The sequence below is a fragment of the Rhipicephalus microplus genome, chromosome X, assembly GCF_043290135.1.
Source record: "Rhipicephalus microplus isolate Deutch F79 chromosome X, USDA_Rmic, whole genome shotgun sequence".
In the NCBI taxonomy this organism is placed as follows: Eukaryota; Metazoa; Arthropoda; class Arachnida; order Ixodida; family Ixodidae; genus Rhipicephalus; species Rhipicephalus microplus.
This window is the reverse complement of record NC_134710.1, coordinates 342,043,679-342,062,075: the sequence shown is the minus strand read 5'-3', so window position 1 is coordinate 342,062,075 and position 18,397 is coordinate 342,043,679. Positions and strand designations below refer to the sequence as shown.

General features: G+C 42.5%; 1 protein-coding gene across 3 annotated transcripts in view; it reads right to left on the bottom strand.

Annotated features, from left to right (window-relative positions):
• Positions 1 to 18,397, bottom strand: part of SLO2 (slowpoke 2) — a 630,174-nt gene that overhangs the window by 198,918 nt on the left and 412,859 nt on the right. For all 3 annotated transcript variants that reach the window (XM_075879797.1, XM_075879795.1, XM_075879796.1), the window contains exon 2: positions 2,009 to 2,088. In XM_075879797.1, coding sequence (XP_075735912.1) covers positions 2,009 to 2,088 — 80 coding nt within the window. The remainder of the gene's footprint in view (positions 1 to 2,008; positions 2,089 to 18,397) is intronic.

The following is an 18,397-nucleotide window of genomic DNA, read 5'->3' as shown; positions in this document are numbered from 1 at the left end:
CGGCCTATTGTATAGACTGTAGCACCCCAGCTTCCCCCCCCCCTTTTTTTTTTGCACGCGTCTATTTCCCTCTTCGCTTTCTTTCCAATGTTTCTTCCCCATTCACCATTCCCCTTTCCCTAGTGCGGGGTAGCAAACCGGATGCTCCATTTTCTGGTTAACCTCCCTGCCTTTCCCTCATTTTATTCTCTCTCTCTCTCTTTCTCTGGGGTTCAGTTTAATTAGAGCCAACGGCCAACGTGTGGTTCACTGGAGGCGAAATCTAATATGCGCCGTGAAAAAACATAATGTCACTAGGTGCCAGCGCTATAAAACAAGCTTACCACAATACGCAGCAAAGCATTACAAAGTGAAGTGTAAGTGCTTCTAAGCGCACTGCTCCTCGAGTGCGAGGTGTGTGCGCATGGCAACCATAAACCAACCTTTCCTAAAACGTACAGGACGCCAACGTTGCTTGGCAATGAGCCAATCAAATACGTGCACACTATCCGGAGCGAATATATCTGTGGTCAGACTGCATTATATCCGGTCCGGACAATGATTATACGTGGTCTGCATCCGTACTCACAAGCATTTCGTTATACATCTGTACGTGGCCTACTGATCATGGTCGCGTTTTCACCTACTCGAACGCATTGCCAAACGCAATGCCTAATATCTAAAGCCCGAGAACTTGCGTGAAACTACATCATATTAGCAGAAACAAACATTTGCAATTTGAGATTGTTTTAACTGCACCAAAAACACGGACAACCAAAAATGAAAAGACAGCATTGTACGCATTCCAAATAATTTCAAGGCAAACTTCCTCAAACTAGCCCACCTTGGTGCTCTACAAAACATCTGCAATGTCATTAGAAGATTTTTTGCAAACATCCTCTTCAAGCCCACCTCGTGCAAGAAGGGCGTCATAAAATATGAAATAACGCCAACTTCAGGTAGAATTGCATTGGTCTCCCTTTGCTTATTCGGACACTGTCAATGCTGCAATCCGTATAATGGGCATTCAGCAAACAAAAACACGATTTAAAGAGGGCCATTAACGTCTTGCAGTTACCGAAGCTCTGCATTTTTCAAAGTGCGTAGCGCAAATCTAAATTTATTTTGCCCCCCTGGCTCTTTTTTTCTTGTCAATACAGTGCTCGGTAGACGATAGTCTTCCTGTTAGGTTGCCGTTGAAATGCGGTCACCGTGACTGGATATCGAACGCTCGAATTTTCGCCTGCTCAGATGTGGAACGCTGTAATATAACAGATGTAAGGTGGCATCATACTTGTAGCTGGCCCCACCGCGGTGGTCTAGTGGCTAAGGTACTCGGCTGCTGACCCGCAGGTGGCGGGTTCCAATCCCGGCTGCGGTGGTTGCATTTCCGATGGAAGCGGAAATGTTGTAGGCCCATGTGCTGAGATTTGGGTTCACGTTAAAGAACCCCAGGAGGTCGAAATTTCCGGAGCCCTCCACTACGGCGTCTCTCATAATCATATGGTGGTTTTGGGACGTTAAACCCCACAAATCAATCAATCAATCATCAAAAACTTGTAGCTGTACCTCGTGGCTCTAGGTTTTTTTTGTAAGTAAGGTTTTGCTTACATTGTGGCTTTACGCTAGCCTCTTTTTCTATACTAGCTATCTCTAAGCGATTACGTGGTACTGTGCACAGTTTTATTTCACAGAAAGTGGATGCGCATAAAAGAAATTTACGGAACAGTCGTGACGGTTGGACCAGGCTGACAGCGGCACAGTGTGGGCTGACGCATGTTCGTAAGGTTAATTTATAGCTGATACAATATAATTATGACGACTGCTCTCACGTCAATATCAGCACAAAAGGATCACTGACCTACTGAAACATTGACGGGAGCATAATTTCGTCTGAGACGTCCGTAATGATTGAGACGCACAAAGTAAGAGCGGAACAGAAACAATGAGCATTGAAGAGCACAAAGTGCACAAGTTGTCGTACTCGCCGATGTGCAAGCGATCTAGAATTCAAAAACAGGCCACTTACTGGAACGCTGGTTCTTGATAAAGTAGAGGTGAAGTCGCTCCTTTAACGTGTTCTCGTTCACATAGAACTCCACCCGAACCCTGCGAAAGAAACAAATATGAAGATTCCCTGTTAGTGAAGGGAGGTATAGGATACACAGTTTCATATTGAATCGCAGAAAAGACAAAAAGAAAATTGAGAACGTATGAGCCCGCAGACGCATACACACGAACACACATGGAACCAAGATACATGCCTATAGGGCCGTATATACGTGTTCATGCAAGCATTGTTTGTGTCACAAACTGTAAGAAATGCTAGGTTTATTAGCTGGAGGGGAACACACAAGGCTGTTGACAGTTCACCTTGAGTCTTGGAGACATTGCTCGCGGAATGGCGAAGCTGCACCCTGAGCACACGCAGAGCTGTGTATGGTAGTTCAAACAGAACTACTGTTCTGACATTACGCATTTCTGCGCATTACGCCTCTATTGAGCCACTTTTTCACTAAAAGTGGGGGCGTACTTATTGTCACATTTATCTGGCATAACGGACACTGCACACTGATGGTGAAGCGAACCATTTTCTCACATTTTCTGGGCTCGATAAACGGCTGAGAACTGCGTTTTATTTGTGATCATATTTTTACACAATGTAACAGCCATGATTTTAATAGCGAGGCAGGAGCCTCTATAAAGGTACAGGCTCTTGTCATCCACACGAAGCAAAAAAGAAAAGAATAAAAAAAAACTGAATTACGCCAGACGCTCAAATAGACAGACTACGAGCACAAAACTTTTCAAAACTTACGCGAACGAAATAAGAAACGCAGATGTCAGAGCATACCATAAGACCTACGCAGTTTTCGAAACGTTGAGTTCAGAGATCATAATATTGATTGATTGATTGATTGATTGATATGTAGAGTTTAACGTCCCAAAACCACCATATGATTATGAAAGACGCCGTAGCGGAGGACTCCGCAAATTTCGACTACCTGGGGTTTCTTTAACGTGCACCCAAATCTGAGTACACGGGCCTTCAACATTTCCGCCTCCATCGGAAATGAAGCCGCCGCAGCCGGGATTCGAACCTACAACCTGCGAGTCAGCAGTCGAGTACCTTAGCCACTAGACCACCCTGGCGGGGTGGAGATCATAATATTGTACCGCTAAGACAACACAGCGTCTCTGTTGTATGAACTTCAAGAGAACAAGTCATATTGAAGTTCTGTGGTTTTGTGTACCAAAGCAAACCAGGATTTCAAAATGAAGCACGGCCTACTTTAGAGCACTGGATTTCTTTTTTTTATACCAGAGTTTTCATTCAATTTCTCGTATGAGTGTTTGTTTCGACGTTATTTACCTCTTCGTTTCTATAATTTTTCCGGTACGTATACGGCGGTCATGTTGAAGCAGGTGGGTTAGGTTGTCCTGCACGGCCAGCAATTGTTTCGCCTTTGAATCTTTTATGTATGTGAGTATGACTTTGTTTATGAAAACGTCTATCAAACGAGCTTCCGAAAATCAGAACAAACAGCCCTTATCAATGACTACCCTGAAGCATTCAGGAAACAGGAACTTCTCGAAAGATCACATGTAGATACTCCCCCCCCCCTATTTTTTTCTTTTTTCTATGAGCCACAAAGTAGCGGTTCTCTCTTAGAACTATTATCACAACCATATAAAATGTGGGAGCACAAAAATAAGTGGTTTTCTTTGCCTACGCGCAGGTTCTATACGGCGGCTCAGGTTCCTTATCGCGCCCAATCCATAGAGATCGACGATAGAAAGTATGGATGGAGCACGTAAGACAGAAATATGACAAGGCAGCGCGTCCTCACTAATACAAAATGTTTTCACTCAAATTTTTTCCTGTTTATATTGTATACCCCACCTCTTATATAACACTCTTGCGGGGTCTTTAAGATAAAATAAATCAAATCAAATCAAATCAAATCAAATCAAATGTAGGGCTCTGTTAGTACCAGAAAAAAAAGACAGTCACAGATTACTCCACCCTAAAAATAAGTAAAGCAACTTCATAATGCTGATGTTCCCCCCACCCTCAAGAAAGGTGGTTTTATTTCAGCAATGAAGAAATTAAAATTAAAAAAGATTTTAAATAAGTGGCAATGATTTGATGAGGTCAAGAAACGTTTATTTATTTATTTATTGCAATGTCTACGACTAGGAAGTGCCTTGAGGCTTATCAAAAAAGCGACAATGAACTCGGTGTTATGTTTACAGAGCATAAATAAAAACTGTAGATAAGAAACAAATATTCTATATTTAAATAAAACAAAGACCGCCAAAATGTCACATTTTGATTTATGGGGTCCCCAGAAAAATCACAACATTCAGTGATTAAAGAACGAAACAGGTGTTCCAAAACCTATTGTCATTCGCAAAATCTGAAACAGCTAACAAGGTAAAAATATCAAACAAACAAAAATTAAACAAAACTAACGAATGTATACACAAGTTTCACGGTATGTCAATGGGCGCGGTAAAACTGAGGTTAGAAAAAAATTATCACTGGAACTAAATTAAAAAAAAAATCAGGATCCCTTTCGATATCAGGATAATAACGGCAAGAAAACCTACCTAGGCGTGCGTGGCTGACGTCCTACTCTTCCTTCCTTTCCTTCTTTCTGCTTTCTCCCTTTGTTTCATTCTTTCTTTCTTTCTTTCTTCCTTTCGTTTTTTCTTTCTTTCTTCCTTTCTTTCTCTCACTTTCTTTAATTTTTTCTCTCTTTTTCTCATTGTGCAATGCTCCGTCCCGTTTCCTTCTTCCATGTCGGTAACTGAAACTTCATCTACGTGCTCAGGAGCACAAAACTTCATTTGCTACAGGCATCAATAAAGTGTGACGTCATGATACGATAAGCCACCCATATATAAAAATATCGTATTGCCACATAAGAAACGTCTGATAACTGGCAAACCTATGATCAAGATCAATAAATCGAAAACGACGCATGCAAATACGCATGGAACCAGACCACCTTCGAGAGCCGCATTTTGTCGCGCTCGCCAGCTACGTGTTTTTCGTGTACGACACCACTATATAAATCTGAAACTTTAAAAAAGTTCGCTTAAAACTGCCAGCAAGATGAACCAGAGAGGAAATACCGAAGGCGCTCGTGTAGCTAGAAAGATGGGAATGAGAGGTGCAAGAAAACTTGATTGAAAGCTCTTACGAAGTGACGGGAAAACGCCGTCCTATAGCATTGCTTGAAAAAACAACATTTTGGAATGCGCAAAAGGACAGCAAATAAATACAGAGGAAGCGAGATACGTTCGGTCTCAAGATATAAATTTATGAAGAAGCGGGTGAAGGAGCCTATTTATGAGAAAAATAATGCCATCAGGTGATCGCCATTTTGTATCTTTCCTTTTCTCTGCTTCTCCTTCTTCATCTTTCATTTCTATTCCTCTTGAACTGTTTTTCGTTCTCTCGCCCATCGCAATAATATGGTTGCAACGCTCGGCTTTGGATCATGGGTTTGCTGGGTTTAAATTATTTTTCTCTTCATCCTCTCCACTTTTAAACACTGCTCCTCTTTTACTTTCTCCTCTCCACTTCATCAAACACAATTTTCGCTAAACACTCGTCTCTCTACTCTTTCCCGGCTATTTGCTTCAGCTCAAGAGTTCTTGTTTTACTAGCCTTTACTGTGCCACTATCCCTCAAGTGGAAGGTATACAACAGCTGCATCTTAGCGCTACTTATTTACAGAGCAGAAACCTGGCGGATTACCAAGAGGGTTCAACCTAAGTTGAGGAGGACGCAGCGAGCGATGGAAAGAAAAATGATGGGTGTAACCCCAACGGACAAAAAGAGAGCACAGTGTATCAGGGAACAAACGGGTGTTAAGGACATCATATATAGTCGAAATCAAAAAGAAACGGTCATGAGCTGGGCACGTAGGGCGAATGCATGATAACCGCTGGTCATTAAGAATCACGGTTTTGTGAACGGTGCATGTTTCTCCTTTTGTCGACGGAGACTCGGCAACAAAGCCTTGTCCTGCTACGACACTTCTGTGGGCCCGTTCGGGGAAAGAGAGGCGCCTATGGGGTATGAAGGTGCTGCTCCGGGGGGACAAGCGGCGGTGGAGTAGAAAGTCGGTCGTAAAGACGCATGGACGGTCGCTCAGATGTTTTGCTGGTAATGTTCGGAAGTGATTTTTTAGTGCCTGTAAATAGCGTAAATAAATCTAGTGTACTGTTATGAAATTGTGCCTTTCCTGATCGGAGTATTATACAAGGAATTCACCATAGCAGAGTAGTTTCCAAGAGAAGGAAACCGGGTGAAGGGGAAACAGAAATTTAGGTGGTCAGATGGGAATAAAAAGATTGCAGATATAAAGAGGCAACAGAGAGGCCTTTGTCCTGCAGGGGGGGGGGCAGTCAGGCCGATGATGATGATGTTGATGATGATGATGAAGAAGATGATGATGACTCTTTGCCACCCCTGGCTACTACCGTATTCTCCACCACTCTCCATCACCTCGCCGCGGTGGTCTAATGGCTAAGGCACTCGGCTGCTGATGCGCAGGCCACGGGATTGAATTCCGGCTGCGGCGGCTGCCTTTTCGATGTAGGCGAAAATGCTGTAGGCCTGTGTGCTCAGACTTGGGTGCACGTTAAAGAACTCCGGGTGGTCAAAATTTCCGGAGCCCTCCGCTACGGCGTCCCTCATAAACATATGGTGGTTTTGGGACGTTAAACCTGACATATCAATCCATCAACCACTTTTCATCACTCTCCTCCGGTCCTACCTCCAATATCTTCGCTTTTCGTCACACCTGCTGCACTCGATGGTGGGGCTTGTCCAATTCTTGTGAGGCATACCCTCCCAACTTTTTGCGAATGCCTTGCGGGGTATGGGCTGGCTTAAACATTTCAGCTGTTTAAAGATGATAGCAGAGGAGAGAATGACAAAAGGATTGCGTAAACGCAGATAACGAAATTCCCAGACGTCATGCAATTTTTAATAGGGCACAAAAATATAAGTCTTGCTTTCATGGTGAACAAATAGTGTCAACGGCGATGTTTCAATGGCAACTGCGCGAACACTGGAATATCATTATGCAGTCTCAATGCACTCTAGTTAGAGGTTTTATTCCTATAAATCAAACAAACAACATGACACAGTGAGTGGTGGATGTCCAATACGCGGCTATACAGACGTGTCACGTCGTGTTCTTACTGTTACATAAAATTTCGGGAAGGCTACTGCCAACCAGAAATGAGGAGCCTCGCATCGTTGTTCTTGTTGCAGGATTTAGTTGGGAGTTATAGGGAGAAGTTTATACAGAGTCGTCTCGCGCGTTTGATATTTGCAGTGTGCTCCACCCGGGCTTGAGAGAGCATGCGTGCCATACGATAAGGCATGCCTCACAAGGTCTGTTCCTATAAAAGCGGAGTCAAGAAACGTAGTGGCCATTTTCCCTTGAACCATTTAAATAAGTCTGACATACCCGCACCGATGGAACCGTAGAAGTTGTCATGTTCATTTAATTATAAGTACCATACATGAAGCAAAGTGGTGCTTCTCTGGGCATGCCGACATCTGGCCCCTTTAAGATGTCTGAATTGTTATTTTGTTTCTTGTTATTGCTAATTTGTCTCAAGAAACTAACCTCGCAAAACGGGCGCCGGGAAAGAGAGACTATAAAAGCACACAAGCCAACAGCTTTCAGAGCTAAACGTGACTAGTATTCTCGCGCAAACGACGCTATAAACTTATATACGTTCAACATCGTTAGAGGTTTTACAGTCTAGCCTGTAAAGAAGAAAGAAAGAAATGCCATGTCTGTTTTCGCGAAGTTAGCGGGAAAAGCAAGGTAAGGGGATAAGGTTAAGCAAACAGTTTACAACCCTGCTCTGAGGTTAAATAATAAACAGGTCAAATGAAGATAAAATAAAACAGAAACTTACGCACGCACTAGGCGGTGCACAACTAGTAGACAGACGGTCGCCGATACCTCTCCACTTTAAGTGCTTCAGCAACGCCACCATGGTCTTCCACGCTTTTGAGGCACAAGTGCACTGTCCTCAAACCTTGGTTTCCGATAGTGATGTTGAGTCTAGCTCGTTAAGTAGCATCTGGAGCAGCTATCGCTCACCACCATAGCGATACCAGCTGCACGGGACGTGTTGAATTGTCTTTTCGGTCACGCATGAGTCGCATGTAAAACTGTCCGCCATTACCATTTGAAACCAGTAAGCCTTTGCGTAGGGGACACTCATTAAAATGCGGCCTTATTGATTGCCATCGGAGTGCCAAATTAGTGATCCTTCTTTGAAGCTACAACTATACATCATACATTTCGTTCCACGAGAGTATATATGCAGGCTGCCCCAGCTATCTTTAGCCAAAGTTTAAATTATGCCGACCCACGCAATGTCGACGCGACCAAATGAATGTTGCTGACTGTTGCCTGGATGGAGTCAGACTACTTTTTGTGTTTTCAGTAGTTGCTTACTTCGGCCCCTTGAATTGACTAGCTTTTGTAGGAACAAAGATGGGGCAATAATTGCCATTGAGAAAGTTGTAGATTGATTTACAAAAAACGCTGTTGGGCAGTTTCAAATTTTATATCTAGTATATATTGGTGTTTTTCTACTAACACAATTGCCCGCGATATACAAAAAAAAAACGTGGCAAACCCAATGACGCGCCTACGTGCACTGTGATTCTGGTGCTTCAACTTTCCCCGTACGAGCAATACGATCCCTTGCACCAAGTCATGGCAGCAGTACGCTGACACAGCGGTTATCGCTTTTGTGGCCGATACAAGCCGCGTTCATCACAAAGGCACCACTATCGTTGCGGCCCTGTCGACTCAGCTCAATCGGGCAAATGCTATGGTCATTCGTACATGGTACGTTCGGGAACACTAAAATCATCGGGCGCAATGGCGCGCGAGTGAGCTTATCACGTGGTATCTATTTCGCGTGCATCTGTATTTAGCAGAAAAGCACTAATATACCAGATATAAAGCTATAAAGTCTGTATATACGGACGTTTTTCAAACCAATGAACAACTTTCTTATTAAAACTTCTGGTCCTTCTTTGTTTCTTCCAAAGTTAGTTATAATAAAAGGTCCCAAGCAAGCAATTCACCAGAACACAAAAAATAGTCTGAATTTCTATAGATACCAGTCAGCCACAACTATTTGATCACGTGGTCATTGCGTGTATCGGTATATGTTTAAGCTCTGGATAAAGGTACCTGGCGCACGCTGTAAATATTTACTTTTATTGCAAGGTAACACTTGTGTATTTGAAGAGCGAAAGCACATGATCCTGCCCAAAACGGATATTTTTTCGTCAATTCTGTGTGGATACTTGACGATCGTAAGAGTACAAGCGTAATGTGCCAGTGGTGTTTTTTTTTATTCTTCATGAAAGTTTGCAACTTGTCCCACATACGCGATGATTAAAAAAAAAAAAGCGAGTTGAAACACGGGAAGCCGGTGCGCTTGAAAGTAAGTGCTCCAATGCTATTAATTAGTAAATTCATGATCAACCACTACCCTACACCCACCCCGGCTTACCCCTGGCTGTCTTAGACTACATAACGGTTGCAGGTTATGAATTTTTCCCCACAGCCTCAATATTCGCACTTGATGAATGATTGAGAGTGCGTAAGAGAATGAACCTCTTCAGGCGCGTTAACCTCGTTCTGTTTCCCTCAGTACAGTTCTCAAATCAGACATATTTCCTCCTCGACTTAACTACTGATTTTCTTAACGATTTCTACTGTATCCTAATCAGCTATTTAAGGCCGTTTATATTTTATCCACGTTTGCTAGTCGCTGCAGTGTGCCTCATCAGTACTTGAACGCCCGGGAACACCAGTGCGATCACTATTCGAATGGTACTAATCAAACCCCAGATTGACATATTGTATGGTGTTTTTGTTTTACCTTCTCAACCTTTTTCTTTAGGTTGTGGCAGTAGTGAACAGTTTTCTTATTGCGCATACCACCCTATGAGCCTGTGAAATTTCTTGGAAGAATAGCTGCGTTTCATTTATGAAGCCCGTGAGAGGAATAGGGATCATAGCAAGCAGAACATGGCACTAGCGGTAAGCTGTTTGACAACATCGCGATTTATATGCTAGCCACCGTAATAAATCGCTAAGTTTCGACATTAAATTAATGAATATCAGGTAGTGATAGCTGCGAAGTGCTTTCGATTCAAGACAGATATATATATATATATATATATATATATATATATATATATATATATATATATATATATATATATATATATATATATATATATATATATATATATATATATATATGAGATCTAACAGACAGTAATGCCAAGGAATGTACGGGGGAAGTTATTAGAACCAATGGAATGTAAATAAGAACAAAGAAAAGTGGGTGAAAAAATAACCAGCCGTGAGCACCCACTTTTTTCACCCACTTTTCTTTCTTCTTATTTACATTCCATTGGTTCTAATAACTTCTCCTATACATTCCTTGGTATTACTGTCTGTTAGATGTCATTATATTGTGTCAAAACACGGAAAAACGAGCCCTTAGGTATACACTTCTTTCCCTTATATATATATATATATATATATCTGCACCCATACCCATCGATTAATATTTTCTTGCGTATATACAATGCCCACCACTCGTTGTCCAAGACAACCCTGTTTTTGACAAGTGCATTAGCGCTTCTGTTCGCGACCTTGCCCATAGCAAAGCTGTTTAGCTAACGTTCAAGAATCTTTGCCTAGGAGATAGCGTTTCCCTCAGAATCTGGGACTTCTACACAGCGCATAGCTTCGAAAGTATATATGTGAAAGAAGAACATTGGGGCAGAACACGCTCTTATGGCTCCATTACGGCCGCAATAGTGTAATGTCAGGCTCTTCGCCTCGCTTGAGAAATGAATGCTCGTTTTTTTTTTATTTTCAGGGTGGAGGTTTACATCATTTCTCTTGTACGAAGTGTACTTGCATTGCATTTTCCTGTACTTAAAACTGCTAAACTGGTTATTTCACATGTGTATATAAAAATGTCGTTCTTAGATACTTATTACCTTCGTGAGCATATGTATTTTAGATTGATAATTTGACTTTTTATGTTACACGCTGCAAGCTCCTTGCTACTTGCTACGCATATGATTAAGTATATTTTAGCATAAATGACAGACAGGCTTCTCTTCTATTTTCTGTGCATCTTTAGAATAGTTAAAAAATGTATTATCTGAAAGTGAATTCGACGCCATAATACAGGGCGGCACGCTACAGTCACTTCAAGACGGTCAAGGTCAGGTTGCAGGCATATAAGCAGATGAAGGTTCAGTGAGCACAATTGCCAAAGGAAGAAAAACACTAGTTACACAAGATGAAATAAGGCACACAGCTGTAAATTGGAGTGGCACATCCTAGAAAACTTCGCGAAGAAATAAAATGCCAGGAAGAATTATAAGATTGAACAAATCAAAGAACAAAGAGAAAAAAAAAAAGCAACGAAGAACGGTTCTTCCGGCTTCTGTTCTTACGCACAGACTATAAGACCCTTCCGGCGCTTCGATTGAAGTTTCCGGTCCTGCCTCGCTTCCTTTGTTTGAAACTTTGATTCCTGGAATTTTGTCAAGAGTTTGCTTTTTTATAATTTGTGTCGTTGCTCAAGGAACAATTTCGGAGGGACTCTTATCTTCAAATGGGATTTGGACCAGGTGGACGGCAAATTCTTTTTTTTCTTCTTCAGTCGAACAGCAAGGTTGTAAAGAAACGGTTCTTCGGGTTCTCGTAAAAGGCAACGGAGCAGTAGGCACTGTGTCGCCTCGATGTGTTTTTTATTCTCCAGTTTTTGGACGCTTAGTTAGACCACTTTCGTTTTTGTTAACAGTGTACGTACTTCGCAGGCGCGTCGCATGTACTTGTATTCACACTTATGTATGTATGTATGTATGTATGTATGTATGTATGTATGTATGTATGTATGTATGTATGTATGTATGTATGTATGTATGTATGTATGTATGTATGTATGTATGTATGTATGTATGTATGTATGTATGTATGTATGTATGTATGTAAGTAAGTAAGTAAGTATGTATGTATGTATGTATGTATGTATGTATGTATGTATGTATGTATGTATGTATGTATGTATGTATGTATGTATGTATGTATGTAAGTAAGTAAGTAAGTAAGTAAGTAAGTATGTATGTATGTATGTATGTATGTATGTATGTATGTATGTATGTATGTATGTATGTATGTATGTATGTATGTATGTATGTATGTATGTATGTATGTATGAAGAAGTATTACATTTGCGAGCTTTTCAGAATTCTTAGCCTAACATGTTACCCAATGGTATTTACTCCACGTTAAAGAACCCCAGGTGGTCTAAATTTCCGGAGCCCTCCACTACGGCGTCTCTCATAATCATATGGTGGTTTCGGGACGTTAAACCACACATATCAATCAATGGTATTTACTCTCAAGTGCAGCTTGTAAGGCGCGTTAAATTTACGTGTTGCTCATGAACTGACCGGGTAACTTTCGAAGTTCCACATTTGATTCTCTAGCTTAGAAAGGATCGTTTTAGACTGAAATCGTTTTTTTAACTACAGCAGTAGTAATCAAACAACTGCTTCGCGCTGACGTGCCATGCGAAAGAGAAGAAAAGACGAAAGCCTGGAATGGTAACCCGATTCTCGTTTGCGGTTTGCTATACCAGCACTGAAGAGAATAAATTGGATAATATGGGAGGAGGGGGCGACAACGAAAAGAGCGATGGAGGGAAAATGGGAGTACGCCTGATCTTCGCCTAAGTGAGTAGAAAGTGACAGCGTAATTTGGCCCAGGTCGCATGAATCGCCAGCCTGGCTTCGCCTCTCGGTTCACCCCTCAACCGAGCCGCAAAGACAGGATCGTCTGCGCACATAACATTAGCTGTTTCGACCCTTCCTAGGAGGCCCACTGCAAGAAAAATTCGGAAGTACCCACCGTGCCGTTATTCTTTTTGCGAAATGGTCAAATGTTCGCTACGCGTACGTCAGGCAACACGCGCGCCTGCGCAGCTGTACACTGTGTTGATGATGTTGCGGCTGATGGTGATAATGTTTCAACAATCCTTAGCGCGTTGCAATAAATGGGCCTTCAAACTAAAGGCTCATAGACTAACTCACATCGTTTGAAGTCTGGTGCGGTTCCTTGCTTCTGCCACTCAATATTAGGTGCATTAATGTGAACTGCAGGCGCCAATAAATTTTATTCTAACCCAATCTTGCACTACATGACATTTGTATCGGGTTTTTCTTTTTAAAAATAATTCCATACACTGGAATTGCCATTTGCTAGGACGCCTGCTTCTCACACACAAGTACTGAGCTTGATTCCTGCCCAAACCGAAGACTTTCATTTATTTGTTTATTTATTTATTTATTTATTTATTTATCGAGCTGCATATATCTCGACTTTGTACTCGCGAACAATTACAACAACACTGACGCTGACACTGACACCGACATCGGAAGTTCATCGAAACGAGCAGTGTAACGCTATCGCGCTGAAAAGAACGGCGGCTCCAACTGTAGTGGTGCACACAGTCAGGTTGACAGTATTAAGATTCCCCGCAGTAACTTCTTCATGGCAATCGTCTTATAGGAAACCCTGCACCCTGAATTACGCAAGTTGTTTTTATCATCCGTCTGGATACCGTGGGTCTTGATGACAACTGTAGCACCAGGAAAAATTGCGAGAACAAGTTGATTGGCACTTGAAATGATTCGTGAAGTCAGTTTGCTCGTCGATTGCAGCGTCTTAAATTTACAACTTCTTTTAGCAAAAGTGAGTTATTACGCAATGGGTTTTGATTGATTGGTAATAGTCAATACAACTACTTCACACTTCTACGATATACGCAGCATGAGAAATTTATAAATTTCATTCGGTTCAATACTCGTTAGAGGTACGAAAAAAGTCACAGCTTTGACGCAAAGGCGAAGAAATACCACGATAGCAACGAATTGGAAGGTCAGGCGTAGAATGGCAAGGAGGCCAAAACGTACCCCGCGTTACCCACGCACAAATGACGCATGAAACGTACTCACAGTTACAGATGAACACGAATAAGCGTCTCAGTTCTTCGCTGTGTCTGAAAAGCACGCCCTTTTCGCAAACGGAAACTGTGCTACGAGTGCAGTGACCATTGAGCGCCAGGTAACTACAACAGAATCGTTCCGGTGAAAGCCCCAAGAGTACGATTTTCCCGACCGTGAGATAAGCGAGCGTTCGCGAGAGCCTCCCCTCTCTGAGGGGCAAAGTACGCGTGGGAGATGAGAGCACGCCTCAGCGTCGTGACAATCTGGCAACGCGCATCATTGCGCCATCTCGCTGGTAATGCTGAAAACATGATAGTAGTCCCCCCCCCCCCCCTCAAGGTGCCCATCACTAGCGGTTCTCGGTAGATGTGAACAGCTCGGCGTGTGAACGTCGAAGGAGGTGCTCCTCCATGGCTCAGTGGTGAACACCTCGCACTCACGATTCAGAGGTTCCAAGTTAGATTGTGCGCACCGGAGTCTTTTATTGCGATAGAAATTATATGGACGCTCTCGGCTAGATTTCGCCGCCGGCATCGGCATGGGCGTCGGCGTCGATGCCATGAACCGTATATGCATACTTATTTATGCATATGAAAACGCAATAAACAAAAAAAATCCAGAAAAAGACTCCGGTGCACGGAATCGAACGTGGGACCTCCACATCGTGAATGCGAGGTGTTAAACACTCAGCCACTTCCCTAAACGCTCAAACGGCAAGCTATTTATATCTACCACTTGCGGCTGTTGGCGGGCATCTCGGGGGAGGACGATCATGTTTTCATCATTATCAGCAAGATGGCGCAGTGAGCACGCGGCGGCTCTCATCCCTCACGCGTACTTTGGCCCGCGTAGAAAATAAGGTGGGTGTACGCTCAGTCGCGCTCCGTTATCTTGCAGTGGGGAAAATCGTACGTCTTGGCTAGCCTTTGCGTTTCGTCGGAACGATTATGTTGCAGTTACCGGGCGCACAACGGTCACTGCAATCGTTCCAGAGCCTTCGTTTGCGAAAAGGGCGCGCTTTTCAGACACAGCGAAGTAACAACTGAGACGCTTATTCGCGTTCATCTCTACCTGTGAGAACGCTTCGTGCGTCATTTGTACGTGAGAAACCTGGAGCCCGTTTTGATCTGCTTGCCATTCTGCAACCTTTCAATTTGTTGCTATCGCGTTCATTGCTTCGCCTTCGCGGAAAAGCTGTGACATTTATCTGAATAATTTTTATTTTTTTGCGTTTACACCCACACACACACACACACACACACACACACACACATATATATATATATATATATATATATATATATATATATATATATATATATATATATATATATATAGTGGGAGTAATAATTCAATGGGCCAGTTAGTCTTCGTGAAGGTATGGGATATGGCACAACGGGAGCGTTGTCAACAAGGATAAATATATTTATTTCCCAACAGTTTCGGGAGGGGACCTCCCTTCATCAGGGGATGATGAAGGGAGGTCCCCTCCCGAAACTGTTGGGAAATAAATATATTTATCCTTGTTGACAACGCTCCCGTTGTGCCATATCCCATATATATATATATATATATATATATATATATATATATATATATATATATATATATATATATATATATATATATATATACATACAGTGAGTGACAGTGATGGCGACGACAAAATCCAACTGAGAGTGTCCATATAATTGCTATGGGAATAAAAAGAGAAATTTGTACATGACAGTTTCATTTTCTGTGCGGGTTACAGAAGGAGGCTTGCAACTGACGCGCGTAAGCGTCACTGCCGTGATTGTTCTAAGTTGAGGGATTCCTACTAACTGAAAAGTAACTTGCAATGCGAAAGACGAGCACAAGAATACGTGGTCATTCATCAGTCGCTGTAGCGTTTAGCTGTCACGGACGCGAACCTAGCGGCGACAAGGACGCTATCAAATGCTCACGCCAACAGCCGCCTTCCACGAGTACTCGCACAACGTAACCCTTTCTTCGTGAACACAAATTTCTGGTGTTCTGGTTTTCTTTTATTTCTTCGATACCGCAGGTTTGCGCAAATGCGTGCCTCGCCCCGCTTTCTTCATTCGGGCAGCCCTTCTTTATATGCCTCCATACTTTGATTGATATGTGGGGTTTAACGTCCCAAAACCACTATATGATTTTGAGAGACGCCGTAGTGGAGGGCTCCGGAGATTTCGACCACCTGGGGTTCTTTAATGTGCACCCAAATCTGAGCACACGGGCCTACAACATTTCCGCCTCCATCGGAAATGCAGCCGCCGCAGCCGGGATTTGAACCCGCGACTTGCGGGTCAGCAGCCGAGTGCCTTAGCCACTAGACTACCGCGGCGGGGCTGCCTCCATACTTTCCTGCAGCGTCAAGAGAAGAAAGAGAAACCCCACTTCTTTCTTCTCATCTTTTCTGTTTCTGGTTATTCGCTGACAGGTATGCCGGTGGGAAAAGCTGCGGCATCCTCCCAACCTATATTCAGTGCAGTGGTTTTTTCTGTTTCGTTATCAACCTTTCGAGAGCGAGTTCTCTCGGGGCTCCCTGTAGCCCAAGTTCGAACGACGCTCTTTGGCCTCACGAGGATTATGTGGCGCGTCCCGCGAGGGATCTGCATTCTCGGCCAACGAGGCGAGCACCGCTGATCTTGTTCCTAGAATCTCTCAACCACAGCCAAAAGCCAATCTCTTTCTTATGGATTACCAACCCTGACGACCTACAGTATAGTGGCAATGCTTTTATGTGAAATTCTACTCATCGTGTAATTCCACTTGCTAGATGTAACTGTCATGTGGGCGACATGCACGAAGGCCAAGCCATGCCTGTACGCGGATATCCCGTGATGCGTTATGCTTTAAATAAAAAAAAAAACAGAAGATTAGTGTGTAGGAAGGAAACCACTGAACTATCAGGTAAGTTGTACCAAATGAAATAGTTTTTAATGGGTTACAACATAAGAAAACGCACTTAGTTGAGGGTATCTATCACATGTGGTACATATGTGCCTAGATCAACGATTACTCACCTGCGGGCAGTATGCAGCTGTTCTTACACAGCATCCTCATCATACACTTCACACATAGGCTGAGAAACTGGAGATTCAACTCAACGTGGAGGTTATGAAATGCGATTCAGACCAGCAATAACTAGGGCTTCTGTTCCTCAAACTAATCCTGAAGAAAAAAACAAGAAAAAACGTGCAGACGCAACTCAACTTAAAAAAAATTCTTTAAGATGGGTCAAGACAGTGACATTTAAGCCAATATAAAAAAACTACTCAGGCGCCTGCGATTCCCTTGTTCAGCATGACCATATCGCGCACTTCTTAGCGTATATTGTTATCAGACATTGTGCATCAACGCAGCGTTTTAATGGCACTAAAGAGATTAACAATTTTTTGTGTATTACTAAAGTACACTTTCGGAAACCCAAAAAAACCACTCATACGACTACATGACAAGTGATAAGCGAGAAAACGCTCGAAGAAAAAGTGCGGGTGGAGACACCACTATGAGATTACCGCATAGATTCTATTGGATGGAAGTGAAATACATTGTCATCTGTGGGTGTCATAGACGTAGCATACGAATTAAAAAAAATGTCATCAAGCCAATATCCAGAAGATACAATTAATATATTCCGCTATTTGTTACGTCACGCACGGAGATTGCGGCGCTAAACCTAAAAAATAAACATGAAACTTCATTTACTCCGCTAATAATAAAAGAAGGGCAGTGATACTTGTGGGATTAGATTTCTCAGAGTGCAGTTTATCAATATATAGCAAGTCATCGTTTCTCTTTAGTGTCCCTTTAAAGCATTTCCTTAACCATTCATGAAAAAAGAGAAAAATATATCGCACACTTACACTTCTTTCGCGTTGGCATGATGTCAAAGTTAAGCAAAAACAAACAAAAATTCTGTTACATACACCGAGCAGTATTATGACGGGGTTACACATGTAGGAACCTTTAGGCAGTCTATTTTTTTGTCGGTTAAAACAACACAAGGCTTGCCATTGCACCTCTTGCACCTCTTGCGATAACTGCATCTTTAATCACTGTACACGTATTGTCCTGTTTACATAGAGAATGTGCGAATATTCGACAATTTCGAATAACGTATCGATTAGTGTTTCGTTCAATTTGGTACACATATATAGTAGGCCATATCTGTAAAAAAATGTCATTTGTCTTTCTTGCGTTTTCAAATATCTAGATACGTATACATAAAGGTGAACGACGGCGACGCCGACGCCAACGCTGACGCCGGCAAAATCTAGCCGAGAGTGTACATATAAT